At 37.3% G+C, this 24343-nt stretch overlaps 1 protein-coding gene and 1 pseudogene across 3 annotated transcripts in view; one reads left to right on the forward strand and one right to left on the reverse strand.

Moving 5' to 3' along the window:
• Nucleotides 1-24343, forward strand: part of AKT3 (AKT serine/threonine kinase 3) — a 318344-nt gene that overhangs the window by 256403 nt on the left and 37598 nt on the right. For all 3 annotated transcript variants that reach the window (XM_025877589.2, XM_073899912.1, XM_073899913.1), the window contains 2 exons: nt 3023-3237; nt 9820-9907. In XM_025877589.2, coding sequence (XP_025733374.1) covers nt 3023-3237; nt 9820-9907 — 303 coding nt within the window. The remainder of the gene's footprint in view (nt 1-3022; nt 3238-9819; nt 9908-24343) is intronic.
• Nucleotides 16751-19196, reverse strand: LOC112828776 (zinc finger CCCH domain-containing protein 15-like; annotated as a pseudogene).

Raw genomic sequence — 24343 nt, forward strand, 5'->3', positions numbered from 1 at the left:
CCATGTTGTGCCTCTGCGTTACCAATGATCACACCTTTTGGATCAGCCCTCCTGATAACCAGCAAGTAAATTAGCCTTTTTCTAGGAAAAAAAAAAAAAAGTCACCAGAGGTAGTCAGAAGGAATTGCAACTCTTAGGTTAAGGAATGTAAATTTTGTATGTTACTGTAATTTGGGGGAAAATATGTGCTTTGAGTAAGGGAGGAAAATTATCTTTAGAAAATAATATAAAAGAGGCTGTGGATTTTAATTTCACTCTGGAATTTCTAGAGCCTTTGGAAGTATTGTGTTTTGAAATAATTTAGATTTAGGGAGAGAGAAGGGATATTGTCTGAACAGTGGCAACATGTTTTATATTCTGTATCCACATGTAAAATATTATAATCACTTTTCTTTTTATTTTTTGTATATTTCATCTTCCAGCTGTTTGGAGGTGGGAGTTGAACAGAAATCTTTCTTTTTAATTGAGAACAAAGACTCTTAGATTAAGAGGGCTGGCTGGGTTTTTAGGGTTTTTTTTCTCCTCAACATTGCTGGACTTCAGGTGTCGATAAGATACAATATATCAAATCAGATTCGTTCGGTTCAAAGTAATACAGCAAACAGTTCTAATTGCAGTGTATCTATGTATTCATTAAAGGGCATATGTTCAGAAGCAAAACCACTTATTTTGAGAATCAGTGTTCATTTTACAAAGCGAAATAAAAAATATTTTTTATTTTATCAAACAGATATTTTTACAATGCAGTTTTATTTTTCAGTTGCTTATTTCTTTTCAAAAATAAAACCCTTTTTTTTATGTACTCACTTTCCCTTCTGGCTGCAAACCAGGTATTTAAACAAAAATAAAGGATTGCCAGTTTTACCAGCTGGGGATGAGAACCCGGCTGGTGAAATGTGGGTTCGGGAAGCAGTTAATCCAGCTTTTATGCTTTTTATGGTTTTATGAAAAAAGAGGTTAAAAACCGCATTTGGCTCTTTTTCGCGTGTGCCACTGTTTTGTTGGTGTTGTAGGAATTGAGTAAAAGGTTACTTAGATTTTAAAATTGTTTGTCATTAGGTGAAATCCTGGATCTCTCAGATTCAGGCCCACAAACAAGTCCATTCTACTAATTGGACAGGAGTTAGATTCTTGAACAATCAAAAGTCACTGGTATTTAAAAATCATACGTACAGCATTTTCTTTCACTGAAGTAATGAGTACACAAGCCGAATTCTTTCTGCTTCTTTAGGTTATTTCTTGTTTTCTGTGTGTTCTTACATTACTCATTTCGAACAAGTGGAAATCTGAAATATTTTTAGCCGAAGACGAAAACTAGAATTTGTTGTTCTTCCCCAAAATATTTTGCTTAGTTTGTTACTCTACAAAAGATGTTTTGGAAAAACATAGGAACTGGACTTGTGTTCATATCTTGCTAATGCAGTTCCTATGTCATCTTGGGACTGGATACAACCGAAGTAAAACTCTTCTCATAACATTTGAAAAAAACTGCTGAGATAATCTTTAAGTAACATAGTTTTTTCTCAAAATTACATTCTCCATGTGTATAAATACCCTGTCTACCAAGTGCCTTTCATAGCACTGATAGGTAATCATAGTCTGTCAGACATACCATGTCAATTCTATGAAGTTATTGGTAAATTTTAAATAAAAGTCACATAGGAGTAATCTTCAACAACTTATTTACTTAACTCAAACTAAGAAAGTTTGGAACATGTGCACTACTTTTTTCTGTATCAAATTCTTATGTAATCAGTTATAAGATTTTTTTAATTGGTTTTCTTTATTTATCCCAAAGCTAAGAGAATCAGATAAAGTAGGCTTTAAGATTATTCAGATACAGTAATTTAAACTACAATACTGAAAGATCCTGGGGCGCCTGGGTGGCTCAGTTAGTTAAGCATCTGCCTTCGCCTCTGGTTGTGATCTCAGGGTCCTGGGATCGAGTCCTGTGTCAGGCTCCACACGCAGCTGGGAGTCTGCTTTTGAGATTCTCTCTCCTTCTCCTTCTGCCCCAACCCCTGCTTGTGCTCTCTTTGTCTCTCTGTCTCTCAAATAGATAAAATCTTTTTTTTTCTTGTAAAAGTCTACCTTTTTAAAAAATTTTTTTATTGTTAATCACCATTCAAATAAATAAAATCTTTAAAAAAATACTGGAAGATCCAAATAAGTGAAGAAAATTGCATTGGATGAGGAACATACCTAATAAAAAGGTACACATCAACATTTTCCTGAGACAAATGCTGAATTATTATGCCCCGATTTGAATAGGTGGCTCTAACATAGCTTCACTGATACTGTCCCATCATGTCTTTCAAAATTTATTTTGCACGGAATGTATTTTGGGAAATAAATGTAAGGGCATATACCAGAGAGAGACTGTGCTGTGATTTTTGGTGTTTGTGTTTAACAGAAATTTTATTGTGAGGTACTAAAGCTTTGGACACACCCCAAACAGTAAATCTTTATATTCATTTTGTTGACTATTTCCTTAAAAGAGTTTAAACGTGCAGGGGCCTCCAGAAGTTTCCAGCTTGATTGTCATGCTCGCCATGCCTTGAACCCGTCTATATGACTCTGCGTACATGACTCCTGTCCTCACAGTTTGACTCAAGTTCCTTAGTTCCTTCTCCACGGTTCCTGATGCTCAGCACGACTTCCCTCCAAGTTACTTGAAGTCCACATTAGTGAAACCAGAGTTAAAAATTAAGTAGGCCTATGAGAAAATGTACAGATACACAAACCATTTTCACTTGAGCCTTAGTCATCACTCACTTGGAATGTGCCACGTGGCCCTTTATGGTATACTGGCCACTTTGGGGCATGGATTGAACATTTCACATATCTGGTGTGATTCAGATCTTTTGTGGGATGCTTACTAGTTTAAATGTCAAGATGTGAGAGTAGCCTACCTAGGCTTTGCAAGTTAGGATTCACTTTGATGTAAGAATTGTACATCTGGTAGAGATTGCTCTAAAAGTTCATGTGTAATAACAAATCTTTTCACTGGTTTACCTCTTAGGTGTTAGAAGACAACGACTATGGCCGAGCCGTGGATTGGTGGGGCCTGGGGGTCGTCATGTATGAGATGATGTGTGGGAGGCTACCTTTCTACAACCAGGATCATGAGAAACTTTTTGAACTAATACTAATGGAAGACATTAAATTTCCTCGAACACTTTCTTCAGATGCAAAATCACTGCTTTCAGGGCTCTTGATAAAGGATCCAAATAAACGGTAAGCCACAAATAACACTCGATGGGCTACGGACGAGTGTGGGTAGATTGTGAGTGATATGGAGATTAATTCAAATATAACTAACTCCAAGGAGCAGTGTATTTGGTGTAGACATCTTCCCACTGAAAAACTGACTTATTTTTAACTGCATAATACAGAACATTGTAAAAATTTCTTCAACTCTTTCCTGACTTGGAAATCTTATGCAGATTTTACCAAATAAGGATTTTGAGGGTTTTCATATCCATATTGTGAGTGAACAGTTTCTTAATTGCCCTGGTACTTGCTATTGTGGGGATAGAAGTACCCCCCCCCTTTTTTTTTCCCTTTCAGTCTCTGGGTCTTTATTATTTATGCTAATTTACATAATAAAAAAGATAGACCGGGCTCTGTACTATCCTCCCATCCCAACTTGTGTTAACAAATACGACTCCTTTTTTTTGTTTGCCGTTTGAAGATAACGCTTTTCCTTGTGTGGCTGAGAGGATTAATGGCAAAATACCTTTACACACTTTATATTTCTTTTGTAGCTACAACTGTGACCTGAAGAATCCTGCAGTCCTTTGCTTAATTAATCAGTGAGCTGTAGTATTCTTTGTTCATGTTTCTATATTCATGTACACATACAGTTTGTAAGCCACGTAATAAATGACTATTAATGTAAAAATGTCTCTGCATCTCTTGTTTGTGTATACGTGTATATAGCTAACCTTTCCTGCAGATGTATAGGCGAGCCAGCCTTGCTCTAAAAAATCACTTAGATATTAAGTATCTTGAGGATAGATTTCAAGATTTTATTGTCAAGTCTTCCCTAATGTTTTGCAAAGTTCTGTTTTGGGTTGCTGCTCGTTATGTATTTGTTGACAGACTGAATTAATGCAGGAAGGAATAAATGAATCCTAAAATGTGGGTTTTGTTTACCTTAGAGATGGTTTCCACCACACACTTGTAGCTTCTGAATTTATAAGAAGCATGATTTTACCTTCAGCAGAAATAAGCAAACATAATAAAAGAGACACCATCCTTTTGCTTCTTGAAGAACCTTTCAGAAATGTGTTTTATGATCCTGGTAATGGGGAGCTTACCTTGGATTTGTAGAGTGATTTCAAGTGTTCTTTTTCAGGGTGTTTGCATATCTGTTTTCCCCTTTGCTGTTTCTGTGGCCTTGTAGAGTTGATAGGTAGATATTATTCTCATTTATATTTGAGTGAGGACAAAAACGAGGCCCGGAGAGGGTTAAGTGATTTATCCTACAGAAAATTCCTGTGGAATAAGAGTAATCAACTTTCTTGGTGCCTACTTGGTATTTCTCCTGTATCTGATTTGCAGTGCACCCACTTCTCAGTTGGTTCAGGTTTTGAAATATGTTCCATTTTTAGTGTGATTATTTCATAATTAATGTAACAGACAGCACTTGGTGATAGGTGATCTTTAAACAGAGAGCTAGGATTTCCATTTTATCTACTTGATTTCGGGATCTAATATTTGGCTTGGATTTCAAGGGCAGTGAATGTTCAGCCCATCCTTTCATGACTCCTCCAGGTAGCTCTGACAGCCCTTTCCCTTATGGCCCCCTCTGTAAGTGGCTGGTAGAACAAACTGGTATTTGTGGTTCTCATGTCTGTGTCTCATTCATTTTCCTATCTGCCCTCCCTGGGGCCGAGGGGGGAATAACACGTAGTAGATACTTAATAATTGTTGAGTCAATGTGAGGTAAATTTCTAGAATGTTAGTGGGCTGATGTGTAGGACAACTCCTGAAGGTTTGTCCGTCCAGAGTTTGGTATTATCTAAAGGGAAGATAGGGTATTTTCAGCGATTTGCTGTTTTCATTTAAGGTGGATGTGTCAAGCCCCTCCACTGTTGCATTAAAATATCAGGAATGTGAGGATGAGCAAGGCAAAGATGCTCTGCTGTCGATGTTCATAGAATAATGCAGGACACAGAACATGTCTTCACAGTTGCTCAGGTGTACCTGCAAGTGCCTGTTGAAATTATTAGCTCTGTCTAGAGGGCCAGGAAGGTTGGAGTCCACCGAGGGGGTGGGGGGTTCATGCAGAGAAATTGACATGGAAAGGAATCTAGAATTGCAAATGAACATGGCATTTGAGAAGTTCAGCGACTAGAGTGTGTTGAGTATGAGTTGGGTAATGTTGGGAGCTAAAGCTGAAATGGTAGACCTTATGCTTCTTAGAAAATATTTATCCTTTATTCAGAAGAGGATGAAAAGCCACTGAATTATGAAAAGTAAAAGATGGTGTAATCGGATTTGTGTTATGAAAGGTAGCTCTGGCAGCTTCATCATGGATGCATTAGAACAGGGAAGGGCTAGGGGCAGGTAGGAGAGCCACTGAGAATGCATATGGGATTGTCCACAGAAGAGATGGGGTCCTTCCAGAGGCAGTGGTAAAGGAGCAGTCTATCGGACTTTGTGAATAATTGAGAAGAAATAGTGAAGAAGTGGAAGGAGTTGGGGGTGCCTCTGTGGTTTCCAGCTTGGTGACTCCTTTGGAGAATGGAGTGTTATTAACAGGACAGGGAGCACAGACAAAGGAGGCTTGTGGGAACGATGCTGATACTCACTTTGACTGAACCGAGTCAGGTCTGTAAGAAAACCTAGATGGAAATGTGAAGCCAGCAGCTGAAAATCGTATCAGTGCTTAGTAGACACACAGTGGCTGAATATATGCTTTGGGGCCCCATCGCCGTCTCGGAGGCTGCTGGAGCCATGAGAATAGTGGAGAGAGTCTAGGACAAAGGGAAGAAGGCCTAGGACAGAATGCTGAGAAACATCAGAATTTAAGAGGTAGAAAGAAAGAGAAAGAGCCACTCAAGGACCCTGAAAAGTCTTTGGAAACATAAGATAACATTACGATAGACCTCGTTATTCTTCCTATTCAACAATTTTAAATACTGATGAATTTTTCTGATACTCTTTACTGAATTTCTGTCAGTTCTACCAAAGGGTCAACTACCATTTTGCCTTTATTTCTTATTCTCCATCACTTTATGCTCATTCTATTAGTATCTCCTCTAGCCTCCTATGCACAGTTTCTAAGAAAAGCATGACCTCACACTGCATTCAGTAGCACCAGGAAAATACGCATTCCACAATGTTCCTACTAATGAAGAATCCATGTAGCTGAGGATTTAGTTTGGCATTCTGATATCGGAGTTTACTATTCTTAGACATAAATATCCTAGTGCAAATCATATTTTGATATTATTTTGAAGTCTTAAATTGTATATTAGGGAGTCATTGACATTGAAATTTTTGACAGTTTCACACTTGGAGAAAGCGCGTGTTAAAGAATCTCTCCCAGCTTCTAAAATGGCAGTCTAAGATTATATTCTTAGACTTCACATAGTACTCATGGCTGATACTTTAGTTTTTTATGTATTTGACAAATATAGATTAAATGCTGGCAATGTCCAAAGCCAAGCTATTGCTAGAGAACAGAGGGGTGACATAAAATGAATAACTGAAGCTGGATTAAAACCTTCTATTTACAAAATGATGATGGTTTTCTACTCCCAATTCCCACCTCCCCCACCATCTCCTGTGTCATTCAAAATAAAAACAATAGCGTAAGGATAAGAAAGTACAGCAAGCTTCTGAGTTTCCTCGTGCAGACTCCTTTGATGCCTACTTTGAGATGTTAAATTCTCTTCAGAAACACGTATTTTGGTGTGTCTGCTTTTCTGGCTCCCTAAGTATGAGCTCAAAATGCTTTTTGGATCATCCAGTTCTGATCTCTGCCCTCAAAAGACTTTGCAGCCCAGCCAGGGAGGGACATACACCACTTGGAGTAGACGAAGAAAGAGCGTGGCCAGGGGGTGGAGTTCTGGCGTTCACTGAATACAGACCCACCAGTCAGAAAGCCCTGCCTACGAACACCGCTCATACCATCTGGTCTAGTCTAGAAGTTCCCTGTCAGCCTTGTGGTTCATTCCGTACAATCTGGGACAGGAGACCTAGACTGTGGGAACCACGGATCATCACCACAGATACTCAGATATCGGCTCCATTCTGACCATGTATCAGGGAATCCTGGATTCTTCCCCAGTCGTGTGTTCCTTATATGTAATAATAACCAGCACCGTTAGATTGTATTATCATTTGTTTATTATGACCTGTTTGTTTCTTCCTACCCAGTGGTGTGTGGGAGTTGGCATGTACGTTTCAAGGATTTTGTGAGCTGGTTGTTTAATACGGTCATAGTTACAAATCAAATTACATGAACTTACAAATCAAATCAGTACATTGAAAACATAGGTAATAAATACTCATAATTCATCACTCCTTAATAATTTTGTTATGTTTTACTCTTCTTGGTGCTTTTGAGGTTGCTTTTATCTGCGGTGTCTGTATAGAAATACTAAAGAACGGTTTGCTTCTGTGCACGTCTTCCCACTTCTGTGTTGATTGACATCAGGTTCCTAACTTGAAATTGGCCACGGGGGGAGTATTTACATCACCAAAATTGGCAAACTTTGTAAGTCAGGGCTTGCTTTATTGTTTTATTGATTGTTTAGATTTAAGAAACTAATAGAGAAGATGTTAATAACGCAGATTACATTTTATTTTTATTTCATTTTTTTAGAGAGAGAGCAACAAGGAGGGGCAGAGAGAGAATGTTAAGCAGGTTCCGCGCTGGGTGTGGAGCCGGACACAGGGCTTGATCTCACAACCCTGAGATCATGACCTGAGCCGAAATCAAGTCAGACACTTAACCGACTGAGCCACCCAGGCGCCCCCTACCGATTACATTTTAACGTTTGTTCTGTCTTTATCCATTACGTTGTGAATAGCACACAAAAATGAGGAAGTATTCTTCCACCATTCGTCAAGCAAATCACTCAAATAACTGACAAGCAAGCGAAGGTCTGATGTGTGTCTTTGTTGTATCACTTTCAAATTAGTCTTCACCATAAACAAAAAGATCAGCCAGTATTCACGTTGGAGCTACTCCTAACCCAATTAGTGTGGCTTTCGAGTTCAGCAAAAATTAACAAATGTTTTCTGTGAGCATCACTTGGCTATTTTAGAGTAAAGGGCATTCTGTATTTTATTATTCTTTATGAATTCTGTGCCTCGCATCCTTTGTCTGTAAAATTCATAACAAATGTGTATGTATAATCTGCATATGTAGTATTACACATGCATCATTTTCCCCTGAGAGCTGGCTGTTAAGTACACCGTTCCTAGCCGTGAACAAGACCAGAGAAAGCTTGCTCTGTCAATCCAGATTTAAACAGATTGCCTTTCCTTTTTTTTTCCTGCTCTTTCCCCATTCTTTCTTTTTTTCTTCCCCTTCACTCTTTCACTCCCCTCTTGCTTCCATCTGGTGTTTTGTTTTTGTTTTTGTTTTTTTTTGCTTTTGTCATTCCTTCTTCATAGTGACTAGTATGCACTGTACGAGACTGAGAAAGCTGGAAAATACCTGAATTTCATACTGTGCCAGCTCTCCGTTTAAGTAAGAGTACCTGCAAAGATGGGGGGGGCATCTTTAAATTGGTAACATGTATTGGAGCTTGCATAATAAATTAGGTTACAGTGATATTTCGTAGATTAGCAACGTCATTTCTGTGGAAATTAACTTGAGGTATGAAAATAGCCACTGAGTTTCTATTAGCAATACTGTACAAGTTGCTTTTTCTTTTTTTTTTTTTTAAATTTTGTTTATTTATTTGAGAGAGAGAGAATGAGAGATAGAGAGCACGAGAGGGAAGAGGGTCAGAGGGAGAAGCAGACTCCCCACTGAGCGGGGAGCCCGATGCGGGACTCGATCCCGGGACTCCAGGATCATGACCTGAGCCGAAGGCAGTCGCTTAACCAACTGAGCCACCCAGGCGCCCCAAGTTGCTTTTTCTAACTAATTATTTAGTCATTTAGAATTTATGGTGACAAGGATACAGTTTGACCTGAGTCTTAACCAAAAGAAATTTGGTTTATAGAATTGACTATGGCAGTTGCTACCATTTGTTGTGCTAAGTGCTTACCTCTGTTATTTCTAACCCATGCGGTGATCCACCAGGCTGGTATCATTGTCCCCCGTCTACAGTGGGGACACTGGGACTAAGCAGCTTGTTCCTTGTCACATATCTTTTAAGTTCCAGCACTCGTTGCCTATTTCGGTTTTGTCCCCAAAGCCTGCACTCTTTTCAGGTATGACATTGTCCTGAGGCTACTTCTTCTTCTTCTTCTTCTTCTTCTTTTTTTTTTTTTTTTTAAGATTTATTTATTTGAGAGAGAGAGTGTGTGTGAGGGAGGTGCGGGGACAAGGCAGAGGGAGAGGGAGAGAGAATCTCAAGCAGACTCCCAACATGGGGCTCGATCCCTTGGCCCTGAGATCGTGACATGACCTGAGCCAAAATCAAGAGTTGGGTGTTCAACCGACTTCTTATTAATAGCACGTTAGGGAAATCAGATCTGACAGCAAAAGCTTTTTATTGGTACAGCTCTTGATCTCAAGAACTGTGTAAACCACGGAGAATTAACATTTCGTGAACACTTTTTGTGTTTCCTGTTGGGCTTATGTAAATGTCTTAATGCTCTCTCACTCTTGTTTCTGTCTCTTAGCCTTGGCGGGGGCCCAGATGATGCAAAAGAAATTATGAGGCACAGTTTCTTCTCTGGAGTCAACTGGCAAGATGTTTATGATAAAAAGGTAGGTTATTTTCTTGGAATAATCTTTATATATTTTGGCTAAAATGAATTTATGGCCAAAAAAAATTTTTAAGTTCATTGATGTAATGATAGTTTCCATTTTTACTCTACATATAATTGAATATAATATTGAACATCTTAGCCCCAAAATTTATTGATTCTGACTCCCCAAATGCATCTTGAAATGTTATTCAGTATGGTAATTGATTTTTCTTTTATCACAGTAATGTTGGTTTGCTTCTCATTGTTTCCTTAATATTAAGAGAAAAAATAAAGACCCCAATGTTACGTTATTCTTTAAGAAAACTAGCAAAACAAAATCAGAATGTTTTTCCTTGTCTTTATGTCTTTAATTTTAAAGTGAACTCTACAAATTTATTCATACAAATCTTATTTGAAACAGAATTAAAAGCCCTTTAGTTTTCAATATTTAACAAAGGAATAAATATTTTTCTTATTTGGGGCTTCTCTATAATTTGAAACTGAATTTTAATGCCCACAAAATGGATGCTACTAATTTTATAACTTTATTTTTATTGTAATCTTATTATTTTTAATACTGTAATTTTTGCTTAGGACAGGAAATCATTGTGTCTAGTCCTTCTTTTTAATCTTTGTCTATTTTATTTGTACTGTCTCAGGCATTGTTAGTACAGGCACTGATTTTGATTTTTTGATTTTCAAACGCTTGTGTAAAATTTTTATAAAAATTTTACTATCAAATTTTTATGTAATTCCGTATTTGCTTAGAATCTTTATCTAGTTCTTTTGTGTACTTAATCCTTCTGTTTTAATTTACTCCAGTTCCCCCCTGAAAGATATATAATCAACAACACTTAGGAAATGTCCATTTTGTGCCAAATATTCTTTTCTATTAATCCCTAAGGTAAAGATAGAATGATACCAAATGACTTACGAGGAAGAAGACAAGTACTGAATTTCTGCATTATGTTATGGGAATAGGGAGTGTGGTGATTTTCTAAGCACTTGTTGTGAAATAGTTGTGTGGTATCAAACACCTCTACTCAAACTTTAGACCTCCACCATGTACAAAGCACGGGGGTAGATGTTGGATCCTTCCTGACCCTTCTGAGAAGCACATGACCGTTCTTAAATACTTATTAACTCCATGTAGACAAGTAGACATCCACTTTCTAACACTGATGATGTTCTTTATGGGTTGTATCCCTGTTTAGACCCTAACGGTGGCTATGTACTGTTTTTATCAAATCAGTTCACTACAGAAGACCCTTGTCAAAGAGAAGGATCAAAGTCTTCCTATGTCTCCCAGAAATAATACATGGTCAGAGGTTTTCTTTGGCGTACAAAGCTGTAAGCCACAAACAAATATCCCTTTTCTGTACCCTCACCAAGGAGAACTCAGTAAAAAAAGAGGGGGGGAGAGAAAGAAGGAAGGAGAGAAAACATTTCTTGAAGAGACAATTGTGAGGCACCGTTGTGTCACTGCTAACTTAAAGAAGAGGCAAAACATGGGCTTTCCTCTGTCCTGTCAGGAGACTAAGATACGCCACAAAGATTTCCTCATCAGGGCTCGGCTCTCCGTGTTAAGTGGGAGTTTGGCATCAACTGGGGAAAGCTCTGAGAGACACACATCCTTTCTCTGCTCCGTGGGGCTAGACATGCCCAGAGCCAAGGTGACAGCAAGACACCCGCCAGCTCCCTTGAGGTGAATGGGATTGGAGGGGGGCAGCCAGCAGGAAGAAGGAGCTGCCAAAACATAGCTTTAGGTGATGTATTGTGGAGGCAGGAGTTTAAATTGTTATAATTGATGCCAGTTATTCTGAGCAAGGGTCTTAAGTGTCCTCCATAAAGAAGCACAACCACAAATATTACAAAGTGTCCATAAACAGAAATCATCAGGACTGAAGGCTGCTGCAGGTTTACTCGGGTGGATGTCAGATGAGGCGTTGGTGTTTCCAGGCGTCTTGCGTGCTTGAGGGATACAAGAGCAGCATGAGAGCGGCACTCGCACATTCTGAGTCTGTCTCTGAAAGGCTGTGAACACGCAATTGGGTCTGTCTAGGTTTGTATCACTAAGGAACAGGGAATTAATTATGGGGATGCTGTAATACTCTTGGGGAGCTTTACTATTTTATAGATCTATTATTACATAATTATTGGCCACTTTTGTATATATTGTGGCAAAACTAGAGATGAATTCATATAGGGACACTAGTATCTTTAAGGGAAATCTGGATCTCTTCCTAGGTTAAGTAAGAAAAGTGAATTAATCTTAATTGTGAATATCCATGAAGAGCTCAAGATTGAAGCGTGGAAATCCATGTCCTAAATTTGCTTCTTCCTTCCTGTGGGGAAATGGACAAGCCATTTTAGTCACACAAAATTAGGATCTCTGAAATGCCTTCAAGCTTTAAGATTCTCCGGAGGATGTTTTATAAGAGGAATTTATCTAGATAAATTTCTGTATAGACTTTATGCTCAGTTTGTCATTTCCTACAAAAATCTGGGATTTTGTGTAATATTGTGTTGAATCTATGGATAATTTTGGGACAGAATAGACCTTTGAACAGGATCGAAGCTTCAGATCCATGAACATCATATACCTCTCCATTTATTTAGGTCTTCTTTAATGTCTCTCCGTAATGTTTCATAATTTTCCATGTTCACATCCTATCCGTGTTTTGTTAGTTTTGTCCTTAAGTATTCATGTCTTCTGATATAAATGGTATTTAACATTTTACTTTCAGTTTGTTTGCTACCAATATATAGAAATACAGTTGATATTGTATATTTACCTTATGTCCTGCAAACTTGCAAAACTCAGTGTTAGTAGCTTTTCTTTGTAGATTAGTCCATATTCTCTGCATAGGTGATTATATCTTACGTAAATAAAAAGTTTTACTTCATTTTTAATTGGTATGTATTCTTTCTCTTTTTGTTTTTTGCCTCAGTATATTGGCTAGGACCTCATTGTAATGTTGAATAGAAATGAAGGCATGAACATCCTGGTTTTGTTCTTGATCTTATGGAGGAAACATCTTTTATCATTAAACATGATGTTCATTATCACAGATAGTACTGAGATCTTAGTTTTTAAATATCATTCATCAATAAAAAGAACCAAAGTTGCTTGGAAAAGTAGGTGATTTCAGAGCTGAGATGAGGAAAATAAAAGATAAGCCCAAGGAATTTTGTGGTGCCAAAAAGTAAAAAAGATAGATAGATAGATAGATAGATAGATAGATAGATAGATAGAGGGAACATTAATAGGATGCAGGGGCTAACCTTAAATAAGTCCCAGTGGTGAAAGCTGGAACAATTTCAATAACAAAATAAATATCTGTAAGTCCACACTACAAAAATAAATGATTGAACAAATAAATAAAATGTTGAGAAGGGACATGTCCTCCTTATAGATGAATTACAATTAATAAATGTAGAATGAAGTTTCATAAAGGAAAAAATATGTGTGTGTATATACTTCTTATGCATTATATTGCTGGAAACATATCCAGATACTGGTAACATTGGTTGCCTTAGGAGAGGGAACTAAGTGAATGAGACCTGTGGCATGTGTTCAGCTTTTCATTACGTGTACTTTTGCAACTTTTGAATTTTCAACTAAGTGGATATATTATATAGTCATAAGTAGCATTAAAACTTTAAGAAGACAATAATTAATTAAAAATATGTAAATATTTAAGTAAAGAATCCCCTGAATGTCAGAATAAAATGAAACAAAACAAATAAAACAAAATAAATGTAGAAGGAATGAGGAAACTAGAAAATCGCCATCAGACCCCCAGAGGGGAACTTACTGCATGTAGGATCTACCAATGAATGTTAAAATCGGCGGGCAAAAGTTTAAGAAAGAGAATATTTGCATAGTCTCAATGTATCTCTCCTCAAACATTTATTATTTACAAAGTTTTAAAGAGTAACTTTTCAGTAGAAAAGCCTGGCAGACTGTGTCTTAAGCCAGCTGATCAAGATGAGCATCACCAGTGATAGGACAGACTGCTGTCGTGTAGCCCATGATACGAGGCTGTGGGAAGACTAGATCACTTTTGTGATATTCTTTCTCAGAATGCATAATCTCAACATAATCATGAGAAAACCTGAGGCACCCAAATGGAGGGGGCATTCCTCGAAATAACTGGCCAGGTAGCCCCAAAAGTGTCAACTTCACGAAAGGCAAGTCTTGACCGTGGAACTGGGCAGGCTGGAGGGGACAGAGGGCACGCTGACCGAAGGCAGCACGGGGTCCCGGACGGGGTCCTGGGACAGCAGAGGGCATAGTGGGAAAGTGGTGAAGTCCAGATAAGGTTGTAGGTAACAGTTTTATACCAGCGTTAATTTCTTAGTTTTGAGCATTGTGCTTTGGCTATATAAGATATTAGCCTTAGGGGCAGGTGTGTAAACAGGATAGGGGAACTTTTTGTACTATTTTTGTAAGTCTTCTCTAAGCCTAAAATTATTTCAGGATAACAAGTTATAAAACTGTGATGTTAGTGTAAGCTTTCTATACCTCCTTTATTAGGTTGAGGAAGTTCCTGTCTGTTCCTAGTATGCTGATAGTTTTTATCCCGAAGAGGTGTTGAATTTCATTAAAAGTTTTTCTGCATTTGTTGTAATGACCCTATGGTTTTTCTCCTTTATATTCTATTAAGATGGTGAATTACACTGATTGGCTTTCTAATGTTCAATGAACCTTACATTCCTGGGGGAAAACCCACCTATTCCTGATGTCCTTATTATGTATTGCTAGATTTGATACAATGGATTTTTAAAAGATTTTTGCATCTTCAAGTCACGAGTGGTACTGGGGCGTCATCTTCTTTTCCTAAAATGTTTTTGTATGATTTTCATTTCAGAAATATGTTTGATCTTTTAAAATGAAGAGACAAGTTTTTCCTCTTCTTTAATTATATGGGATTGTTCATGTAGAATTTGTATTATCTGTTCCTAAAATCTTTGCTAGAATTTACCAGTGAAGCTACTTGAGCCTGGGGTTTTGTATTTGTTGGGAGGTTTTTAGCTCTGAGCTCATTTTCTTTCATGCTTGTGGGGGCTGTTCTGCTTCTCTGTTGCTTCTTGAATGTTTCGGGGATCTTTTGTCTTCTAAGCTTTCTAATTTATTGGCTTAAAGATATTTGTAATATTCCCTTATTGTCTTTACAGTGTTTGTTGTAACGTATGTAATGATGACCTCTCTTTTAATCCTGATATTGGTAATTTATGTGTTCTGTCTTCTTTTTCTTGATCAATCCAGTGAGAGGCCCATCAGTGCTATTGAATTTTTTCAAAGAACCAGCTTTGGTTTCATTGATTTTCTGTATTGTATTTCTGCTCATTATTCATTGGTTAATTCTGCACCTTGTTATTTCTTTATTCTGCTTCTTTTGAATTTACTTTGCTCTTCTTTCCCTATTTTCTTTGGAGGGAAGCTAAGGTTATTGTTGGGGGATTGTTCTCTTTTTATAGCATAGCACTCAGTGAATACTATGAGTTTCCATAGAAGGACTGTTAGCTTTGTTTTGCAAGTTTTGATTTGTTGTGTTTTCATTTCAAAATAGTTTAAATTCCTCTTGTGATTCCTTCTTAACTCAGATTATTTAGAAATGTGTTGCTTGATTTCCAAATATATGGATTTTTCAGAGTTTTCTGTTACTGATTCCCAACTAAACTCTCTTGTATTTGGAAAATGTACTTTATATGATATTAATCCTTTTAAATTTATTGAGACTTGTTTTATGGCCCAGAAAATGGTTTCTTTTCGTGTATGTTCTATGTACACTTGAAAAGAGTGTATATTTTGCTTTTATTGCACAAGGTGTTCTGTCAGTAGCCATACATGAAGATGGTTGATGGTGCTTATCTTTCCTGTATTCTTACTCATTTTCTGCCTACTTGTTCTGTCAGTTACTGGGAAAAGATTGTTGAAATCTAGAGCCATAATTGTGGATTTGTTTCTCTTTTTTTGTCTCTCTTTTTTGTCTTATTTTGAAGCTTCATTGTTAGCTGTATACACATTTAGGTTTGTGATAGGTTCTTGGTGAATTTACTCATTTAACATCATGAGTGTTCCCCTATACCCATAGCAGTAGTCTTTGTTTTAAAATCTGCTTTGTCTGGTATTAATATAAGTCCTCCAGCTTTTTTTTTTAAATTGTATTTATCATTTCCATTGTGTTACTTTTAACCTATGTCATTACATTTAAGTGGGTTTTCTTTTAGGCATCATGTAGTTGATTTGTGTGTGTGTGTGTGTGTGTGTATTTTCATGTGTATAACAGTCTTTATTTACAACTTCGTGGCAAAAAAAGAAGAGGGAAAAGTTTAAAACAGAGCATTCCAGCTGATCTTGTCAGATTAGAGAAGTTCCATTTTAAATGTCCATCTCATCGCCCAAAGGTAAACAATACCGAATTGCATGTGCAGTTTCTTTTATGAAGTATAGCGTTCATATTTTAGACATGTGTTAAACATAAAAATTCTAAGGAAGTGAAATCATTCCTTAAAAATGGCATAAATTCAGGGTGTTTTAAATTTATATTGTCCTTGTAATCACACATGCCCAATCAAAATAAAAAACTGGAAAAGCAGTTGTACTTCCTATGTGAGTGGACAGTTACAACAATCATTTTATGCGATGACTATTGTATTTTCAATTTACCATCAACTACTCTGAACTTACCATGAGATGTAGACAAAGTCAGGAGACAAGACTTAGGGAATGTGCTCCTTTTTGGAGGGAGGTTAAGCCTTTCAGAACAAGCATGGGGAAGAAGCACCCTGTTGAAGAATTCTGCGTGGGAAAAATGTAGTCAATTTCAACTCCTGCTGAACTGGCTTACTGTTTTCATTGACATGTTTCGTGTCGTTCTTCTGACCCCACTGTGTTTAACTCTTCTAGTTTATCTGAATCTTCAGCAGTACAGAGATTTTCATCAATGGGAACAGCACCCCTAGCTCCATTTTCCTGTCCCTCCCCTTCGTTGTGCTGTTTCCAGATAACTTCCTTCACCACTTCAGCCCCCTACCTCTGGAAGCTTCGCTTTACTGTTTTCTGAAATACATGTGCTGAAGCTTTCAGGACTGGCTACAGTACCGCCTCTCTCATCTACACCTCTTGGGATGTACGGACTTAAATCTGCTTGGTTTGTGTGCACTGAATCATCCCCTCTTCACCTGTTGCCTGGGTGTCACAGGTACCATCTGCTTCCTCATGCTCATCAACCAGAGTAGGACGAAATTCCAACACCTCATGACCACTGATCACCAGTGCTTTCCCTGCTTTAAAGGCTGCTTTCCTTCCTTCCTTATCTTGCTCAAGTTTGTTCAGTGTTTTCTTGTCTTTTCCTTTCCTCTCATGCACACAAAGATTCTAGGGTGATTTTGGTATCATTTGAACCTAGGGCAGAATGCTCTCTTGCAATTAGACCTTATGAAATTTCATTTTCTTTCTCTTCCTTCTTTATATCTTTCTTCAACACAAATCCAGGAGGAAATGCACAATGATGCATACAAGTATCATCCCCTCCAGGGCATACCCAAAACCAGCCACATTTGTTGTTTGCAAAAGCTTTAAGAAAATGTTTGCACACTGTTTGAGGGTTTCTCTTTTCTACATCGCCATGCTTTATGTTCACTGTTTCCAGTTTCCTCTCATCTCAATTACCCACAGTATCTTTTTCAAGTTCTTTACCTCTTGCATCACATTTTCTCCCCAGAGTCAAGTCATGAGACAACTTAACAATTACCTCCCCTAGTTCACTGCCCTTTTCTTGAAGAGCACACATACCATGGATTCAGGTCTGCACCTTTACTTACTTTTGGAGCAAAAGTACAGGTTTGAATAGCTCATTTAGCTCTTGCAATTCTTTCTTCTTGTCATCTTCCTTCAGTTTCTTTTCAGCTTCACTTTATGCTATGTGACATAGATTTTGTTGACTAAATTGAACTTGATGACTGACAGCTTTGATAAACTTATGTTGTTTTGCCCCTTTATTATTCTTTAGATCAAAAATTTTAAGGGCGCCCGGGTCGCTCAGTTGGTTAAGTGTCGGACTCTTGATTTTGACTCAGGTCACGATCTCATGGTCATGAGATTGAGCCCCACATTGGGCTCCACGCTGAGCATGGAGTCTGCCTGAGATTCTCATTCCCTCTCTCTCTGCCCCGTCCCCCACTGCTTGCACACTCTCTCTCAAAAAAATAATTTATGTTCAATAATTTTCTCTTTCTTTTTCTGCTTCATCTTTTTGCTGCCCACACCCTGACTCTGGTTTCTTGGAGGGCGTTGTAGAGACAGGTGGCACCAGGCAGACTTAAGCCCAGCTGGACAGTGTCAGGCGATCTAGCCCCACAGCAGGAACAGGAGCAGGAAGACATGGGCTGCCCTGGCCACCGTACTGTGCCTCCTTTTTTCTTATTCATTAGATAATATATGATTTTTAAATGGACTCCGAAGCCCAGTTTCATTTAATGCAAGTATTGACATAGTTGGGTTTAAATCTACCATCTTGGGATTTGTTTTGGCTCGATTTTTTTTTTATCTGTTACTTTCTTTAACTTCGTCTACCTGCTTTAGGGTTTATTGAATATTTTATGATTCTGTTTTATTTTGTCTCTTGTTTTATTAGCTATACATCTTTTTATCGTTTTGAAGTTGTTTCTAGAGTTTGCCATATACATGTTTAACTTCTCACAGATTGCCTTTAATTAATATTAGATCCACGCCACATTCACAGCCCAGTTGTTTCCTCTTCCGCTCTTTATGCTGTCATTTTACTTTCACATGGTATCAGCGTCCTAGCACGTGAGAACTATATTTTGCTCTTGGCAGTTATATTTTAATGTGACTAAAATTATGTATTTACACTTTTAGCATTCTCCATTCCTTTATGTAGATCCTTGCTTCCATCTGGTATCTAGTTTTTTGGTTTGTTGCTTCTCTTCAGCCTTTATTCTAAGGCTTGTTTACTTAGCTCCACTTCTCAGACATGATTCCTGGGCTTGGAAAGATTCACGGAAAAAGAATGGGTTTGAAGGAAACACAAGATAAGGAAATGATGGGAATGTGACATTTCAGAAGCGGAGGCCAATGTGAGAATAAATCAAATAGGGATAAATTAATGAAGATCTGCTGAATGGGAAGGACCCACAGCTCAGGGTGGATTGAAACTGGATGCGAAAAATGGAGCAGGGCACCTGTTGATTTGGTGTAGTTTCCTGCAAGGTTAGTTCCTGTTTGCTTGATGTACCTCCTTACCAGAACAAGAGCTCCTCAAGTAGGGAACTGACATAACACGATCGGACCCTTTCAGCTTTTGTTGGTATAAAGTTTTAGGCAGGAGAGCTCGGAAAAGAACCTCATGGAGAGACTGTGTGGTGATGATAATATTTAATTCCAAATGCAGGTACCCGTGCACTAGAAATACAGGACTAGCACTGGAAGTGAGAACAGAAATGGATATGGCTATCTGGGAACTCAGTTAAACGAGGGTTGTGGGAGTGGATTTCCCCTGTGAGCAGGGGAAGGATGAGAAAATCAATGAGAAAGAAAAAGAGAGTCGGGACAGGGCGCCAGGGTGGCTCTGTCAGTTAAGTGTCTGCCTTCGGCTCAGGTCGTGATCCCGGGGTCCTGGGATCGGGCCCCGTGTCGGGCTCCCTGCTCAGTGGGGAGTCTGCTTCTCCCTCTGCCTCTGCCTACCACTCTGACTATTTGTGCTCTCTCTCTCTCTCTCTCTCTGTCAAAAAAAAAAAAATATATATATATATATATATATATATATATCCAGGACAGAGGGGGGTGTGAGGACACTGAGAGCCAGGCCTGAGTGTTGGAAAATACCCACAGTCAGGAATGGAAGTTGGTTTGAGGACACATTTTTATAAGGTGTATCAGAATCCCTTGTGAAGAATCATGTAAAAGTTACAGGGACACTTTTCTGACTGAATCTGACTCTTATTTTCTGCCTGAAAAATTCCTCTTGATGAGTTTGGTGACTGTGGCAGTTACACAGATGTTAGTGATCTCTGTGATGTTCGTCAGTGAAGCAAGGTCAAGTATAACATGGACACTAACAGAGAAGACAGATCGTTGGCTACAGTATGCCTCTAGGAGTTTCACAGTGATAATGCTCCTTCCCTGCTCAAAAGATGGCCCATTTTTAAAGTTTGGATCAAAGAAAGATGAGCTCCAAATATCTACCAAACACTCTTATGGTTTCACATTAAAATTACTGTCTTCCATTGATCATGAGGCTTTGTACTGAGGATATAAAAGAAGACAGCTGTCCAGATGTTAGTTATGGCATGGAATGCAAATGGCCAGTTTTAAAATCCCTCAAATTGGGTTAAGAACAAAATATAACTAGATGTTCCTTACAAGAATCTCACCTGAAAATTGTACAGAAAAGTGGAAAAAATGAGTATGAACGGAGATTTAGCAGTCAAATGTTATAAAAAGTAAACAGACAACAATAATAATAATAATTTTGGGCTAAGTTGATTTCAGTACATAAATATGAAATGTGAAAGGTCATTTTTGGCATAATGAACAACCTGCACCAAATAGCAGCATCCACAAGCACAAAACACTATGAGAAATGCCAGGGGACTTCTTAGAAATACAATTTCTTGCTCAGTGTGGCAGAGGTTTACTGGCAGGAGGCAGCTTGTGGTTTTGTTGATTTTTCTTCTTCAATTTTGTTTTCAGTTTCATTGATTTCTGCTCTGATTTTTATTTCTTTCCCTTATCACAGATTTTATTTGCTCTTCTATTTCTAGTTTTCTAAGCTGGAAGCTTAGATTATAACTTCAGATCTTTCCTTTCTAATGAATGCAATCAGTGCAATAAATTTTCCCTTAATTCTGTTTTCACTGCATCCCACAAATCTTTGATAAGTTGTATTTTCATTTTCATTTAGTTCAAAATATTTAAAATTTTTTCCTGAGACTTCCTTTTTGACTTGTGTTATTTATATGTATTATTATTTAAATAATAAGTATTTGGGGGTTTTGAGCTATCTTTCTCTTACTGATTTCCAATTTAATTCCACTGTGGTTTGAGAACGTTCCCTTGAATGTCTGTTCTTTTAAATTTGTTAAGGTGTGTTTTAAGGCATAGAATGTGGTCTGTCTTGGTGAATGGCCTGTGAGCTTGAGAAGAATGTGTATTCTGCTGTCTTGGGATAAAGTAGTCTGTAAATGTCAGTTGGATCCAGTTGACGAATGGTGCTTTTCAGTTCATTGATGTCCTTACTAATTTTCTGCCTACCAGATGTATCAGTTGCTGACAGAGGGATGTTGAAGTCTCCAAGTGGAATAGGAAGTTAATCTGCTTCTCCTTGCAGCTCTGTCAGTTTTTGTCTATTGTATTTTGATACTCTGTTGTTAGGATGCATACACATTAATGATTCTTATATCTTATTGGAGATTTTGCTACCTTATCGTTATGTAATGTCCCTCTTTATCTGTGATAATTTTCCTTACTCTGAAATCTGCTGTTTGAAATTAGTATAACTACTCCAGCTTTCTTTTGCTAAGTGTTAGCATGGTATGTCTTCCTCCATCCCCTTTCTTTTAATCTCTCGGTGTCTTTACATTTAAAGTGGATTTCTTCTAAGTAATTCATGGCTGGTTCTTGTTTTTTTACACACTCTGCCAGTCATTGTCTTTTCGTTGGTATTTTTAGGCCGTTGAAATTTAAAGTGATTATTGCCATAGTTGGAGTAATATCTGCCGTATCTGTTACTGCTGTCTACTAATTGTCCTGTTCTTTGTATATTTTTGTGTGTTCCACTCTTTTTCTGACATCCCTGGTTTTAACTCAGCATTTTCTAAGGCTGCATTTTTTCCTCCTCTCTTAGCATATCATTTATACTTTTTAAACTGTCTTGGTGCTTTCCTTTAAGTTTGCAGTATATATTTACAACTAAGTCAAGTCCTTTTTCAGATAATACTCCACCATTTCACAGATGGTACAAGTACCTTAAAGCAGTATTCCTAATTCCTCCTTCCTGTCCCAAGTAATATTGCTCATTAATTTCACTCATCCGTAAGCTATAATTATTGTACATATTGTTGCATTATTATTTTGAACAAACTGTTCCATCTTAGATCAGTTAAGGATGAGAAAAAAAAAGATTTTATTTTACCTTTGTTGGTTCCTTTTCTAGCGTTCCTCCTTTCTTTCTTATAGAACTAAGTTTTTATCATTTTCTTTCTGATGAACTTTTTTTTAAAAGATTTTATTTATTTGAGGGAGAGACTGGGAGAGCATGAGCAGGGGGAGGGGCAGTGGGAGAGGGACAGGCTGACTCCCTGCTGAGCGTGGAGTGGATGCGGGGCTCTATCCCAGGACCCTGAGATCATGACCTGAGCTGAAGTCAGGTGCTTAACTAACTGAGCCACCAGGCGCCCCTGAACTTTTTTTTTTTTTTACACTTTTTGCAAGGTGGGCTTACTGGTGACAGATTGCCTCAATTTTTGTTTGTCTAGGAAAGTCTTTATTATTCCTTATTTTTGAAAGATAACCTTGCTGGATACAGAATTCTAGGTCAGTGGTTTGTCTTTCAACACTAAGTATTTTATTCCATTTTTTTTCCTTATTTGCATGGTTACTGAAGAGAAATCCAAATGTAATTCTTGTCTTTGAACGTCTATAGATAAGGTTTTTGATTGTGTGTGTGTGTGTGTGTGTGTGTGTGTGTGTGTGTGTCTTCTTAAAATTTTATTCTTGTCTTTGATTTTCTGCAATTTGAATATGATATGGTTAGGTGTAGATTTTGGACTCTTTATGTTGAGTCATATTCTCTGAAATTAGGAGCTATGTTTTGGTGGCTAGCACTAATTTTGGAAAATGGCTCAGTCATTATTGCTTCAGATATTTCTTCTGCTTTCTCTGTCTTCCTTCTTATGTTCCCATTACATATACCTTTTATCATTGTTTCACAATTCTTATTTCTCTTTCCATCTCAGTTCTGGCAGTTCCTGTTAACATTTCTTCAAGCTTACTGATTCTTTCCTTGGCCATGCCCTGATGATTAATGAGCTCATCAAAGGCATTCTTAATTTCTGTGATGGTGTTTTTTCATTTCTAGCATTTCCTTTCTATTCTTTCTTACAGAATTCCATTTCTTTACTTATACTACCCATATGTTCTTGCATGTAGTGCAGTTTTTCCATTAAAAACCCCTTACTAGAATTTCATAGATGAATTAAATTCCCGGTCTGATAATTTCTGCCATATCTGAGGCTGGTTCTGGTGCTTGCTCTTTATTGTGAAACTATGTTTTTGATCTTTTAGTATGCCTTGTAATTTTCTGTTGAAAGTCAGACATTATGTACTGGGTAAAAGAAACTGAAGAAATGGAGGTAAATAGATTTTTAGTAGAGATTTTATGTGTTTATCAGGCTAAACTTACTTGCTAATGCTAATACCATTTTTTTAGGAGATATTTCAATTTGTATGCCTTTTATTTATTTTTCTTACATTATTGCACTTGATTAGGATCACCAGAACAATGTCATATAGAAATGGTGAGAGCAGACATTTAATTATTATAGCATTCACATATCCCCCAGTTACTATGATATTAAGCTGTAGGTTTTTTCATGTACACCATCTCTTAGATTGACAAAACTTTCCACTATTCCTGTTTTCTGAACATTTTTTATTATGAATGGATGCTGGATTTTGTCAGAATTTCTGCATTCATTGACACAGTCCTGGTATTTCTGTTTTAGTTTGTTAATATGGTGAATCACATTGATTTTTTAATATTACGTCTATGCTGCATACCTCAAATTAACTCCAATCGTATATATTTTTTATATACTGCTTAATTTCTTTTGTTAGTATTTTGTCAAGAATTTTGCATATAATAAGAAATAGTAGGCTATACTTTTTTTAAACATATTAGCCATCTGGTTTTAGAATCAGGATAATGCTAGACACCAAAAATGAGTGGTATTTCCTTCTCTTTTATTTTATGAAAGTTTTTGCATAGAATTGATATGTTTCTCCTTTAAATGTTTGATAGAATGTCCTGTAAATCCATCTGAACCCAGAGTAAAGAAATTCTATCTCTAATGGATATAGGACACTTGTAGTTATCTCTTTCTTTTGACTGAAATTTGGTAGCTTGTATGTGTTTTTAGGAATCTAAAATTTTTATCTAACTTGAATTAGTTGACATTCAGTTGATCATTTATTGTCTTGATTTTTTTTCTATTTCTTTTAGCTTACTTTTTAAATTAGTTCTTCTTTTTCTGGTTTATTAAGTTGAAAACTTAGATTTGAATCTTTTCTTCTTTTCTAATATGTCCTTGTAGTGCTATATGTTTACTTCTAAGCAACTGTAGCTCTGAGCACAGCCTATAAGTTTTGTCATGTCATATTGTGACTTACTATTTGTTTCAAAATGCTTTCTAATTTCCCTTCTGA

The sequence above is a fragment of the Callorhinus ursinus genome, unplaced genomic scaffold, assembly GCF_003265705.2.
Source record: "Callorhinus ursinus isolate GAN/ISIS: 27379988/994484 unplaced genomic scaffold, GSC_fseal_2.0 scaffold13, whole genome shotgun sequence".
Taxonomy (NCBI): Eukaryota; Metazoa; Chordata; class Mammalia; order Carnivora; family Otariidae; genus Callorhinus; species Callorhinus ursinus.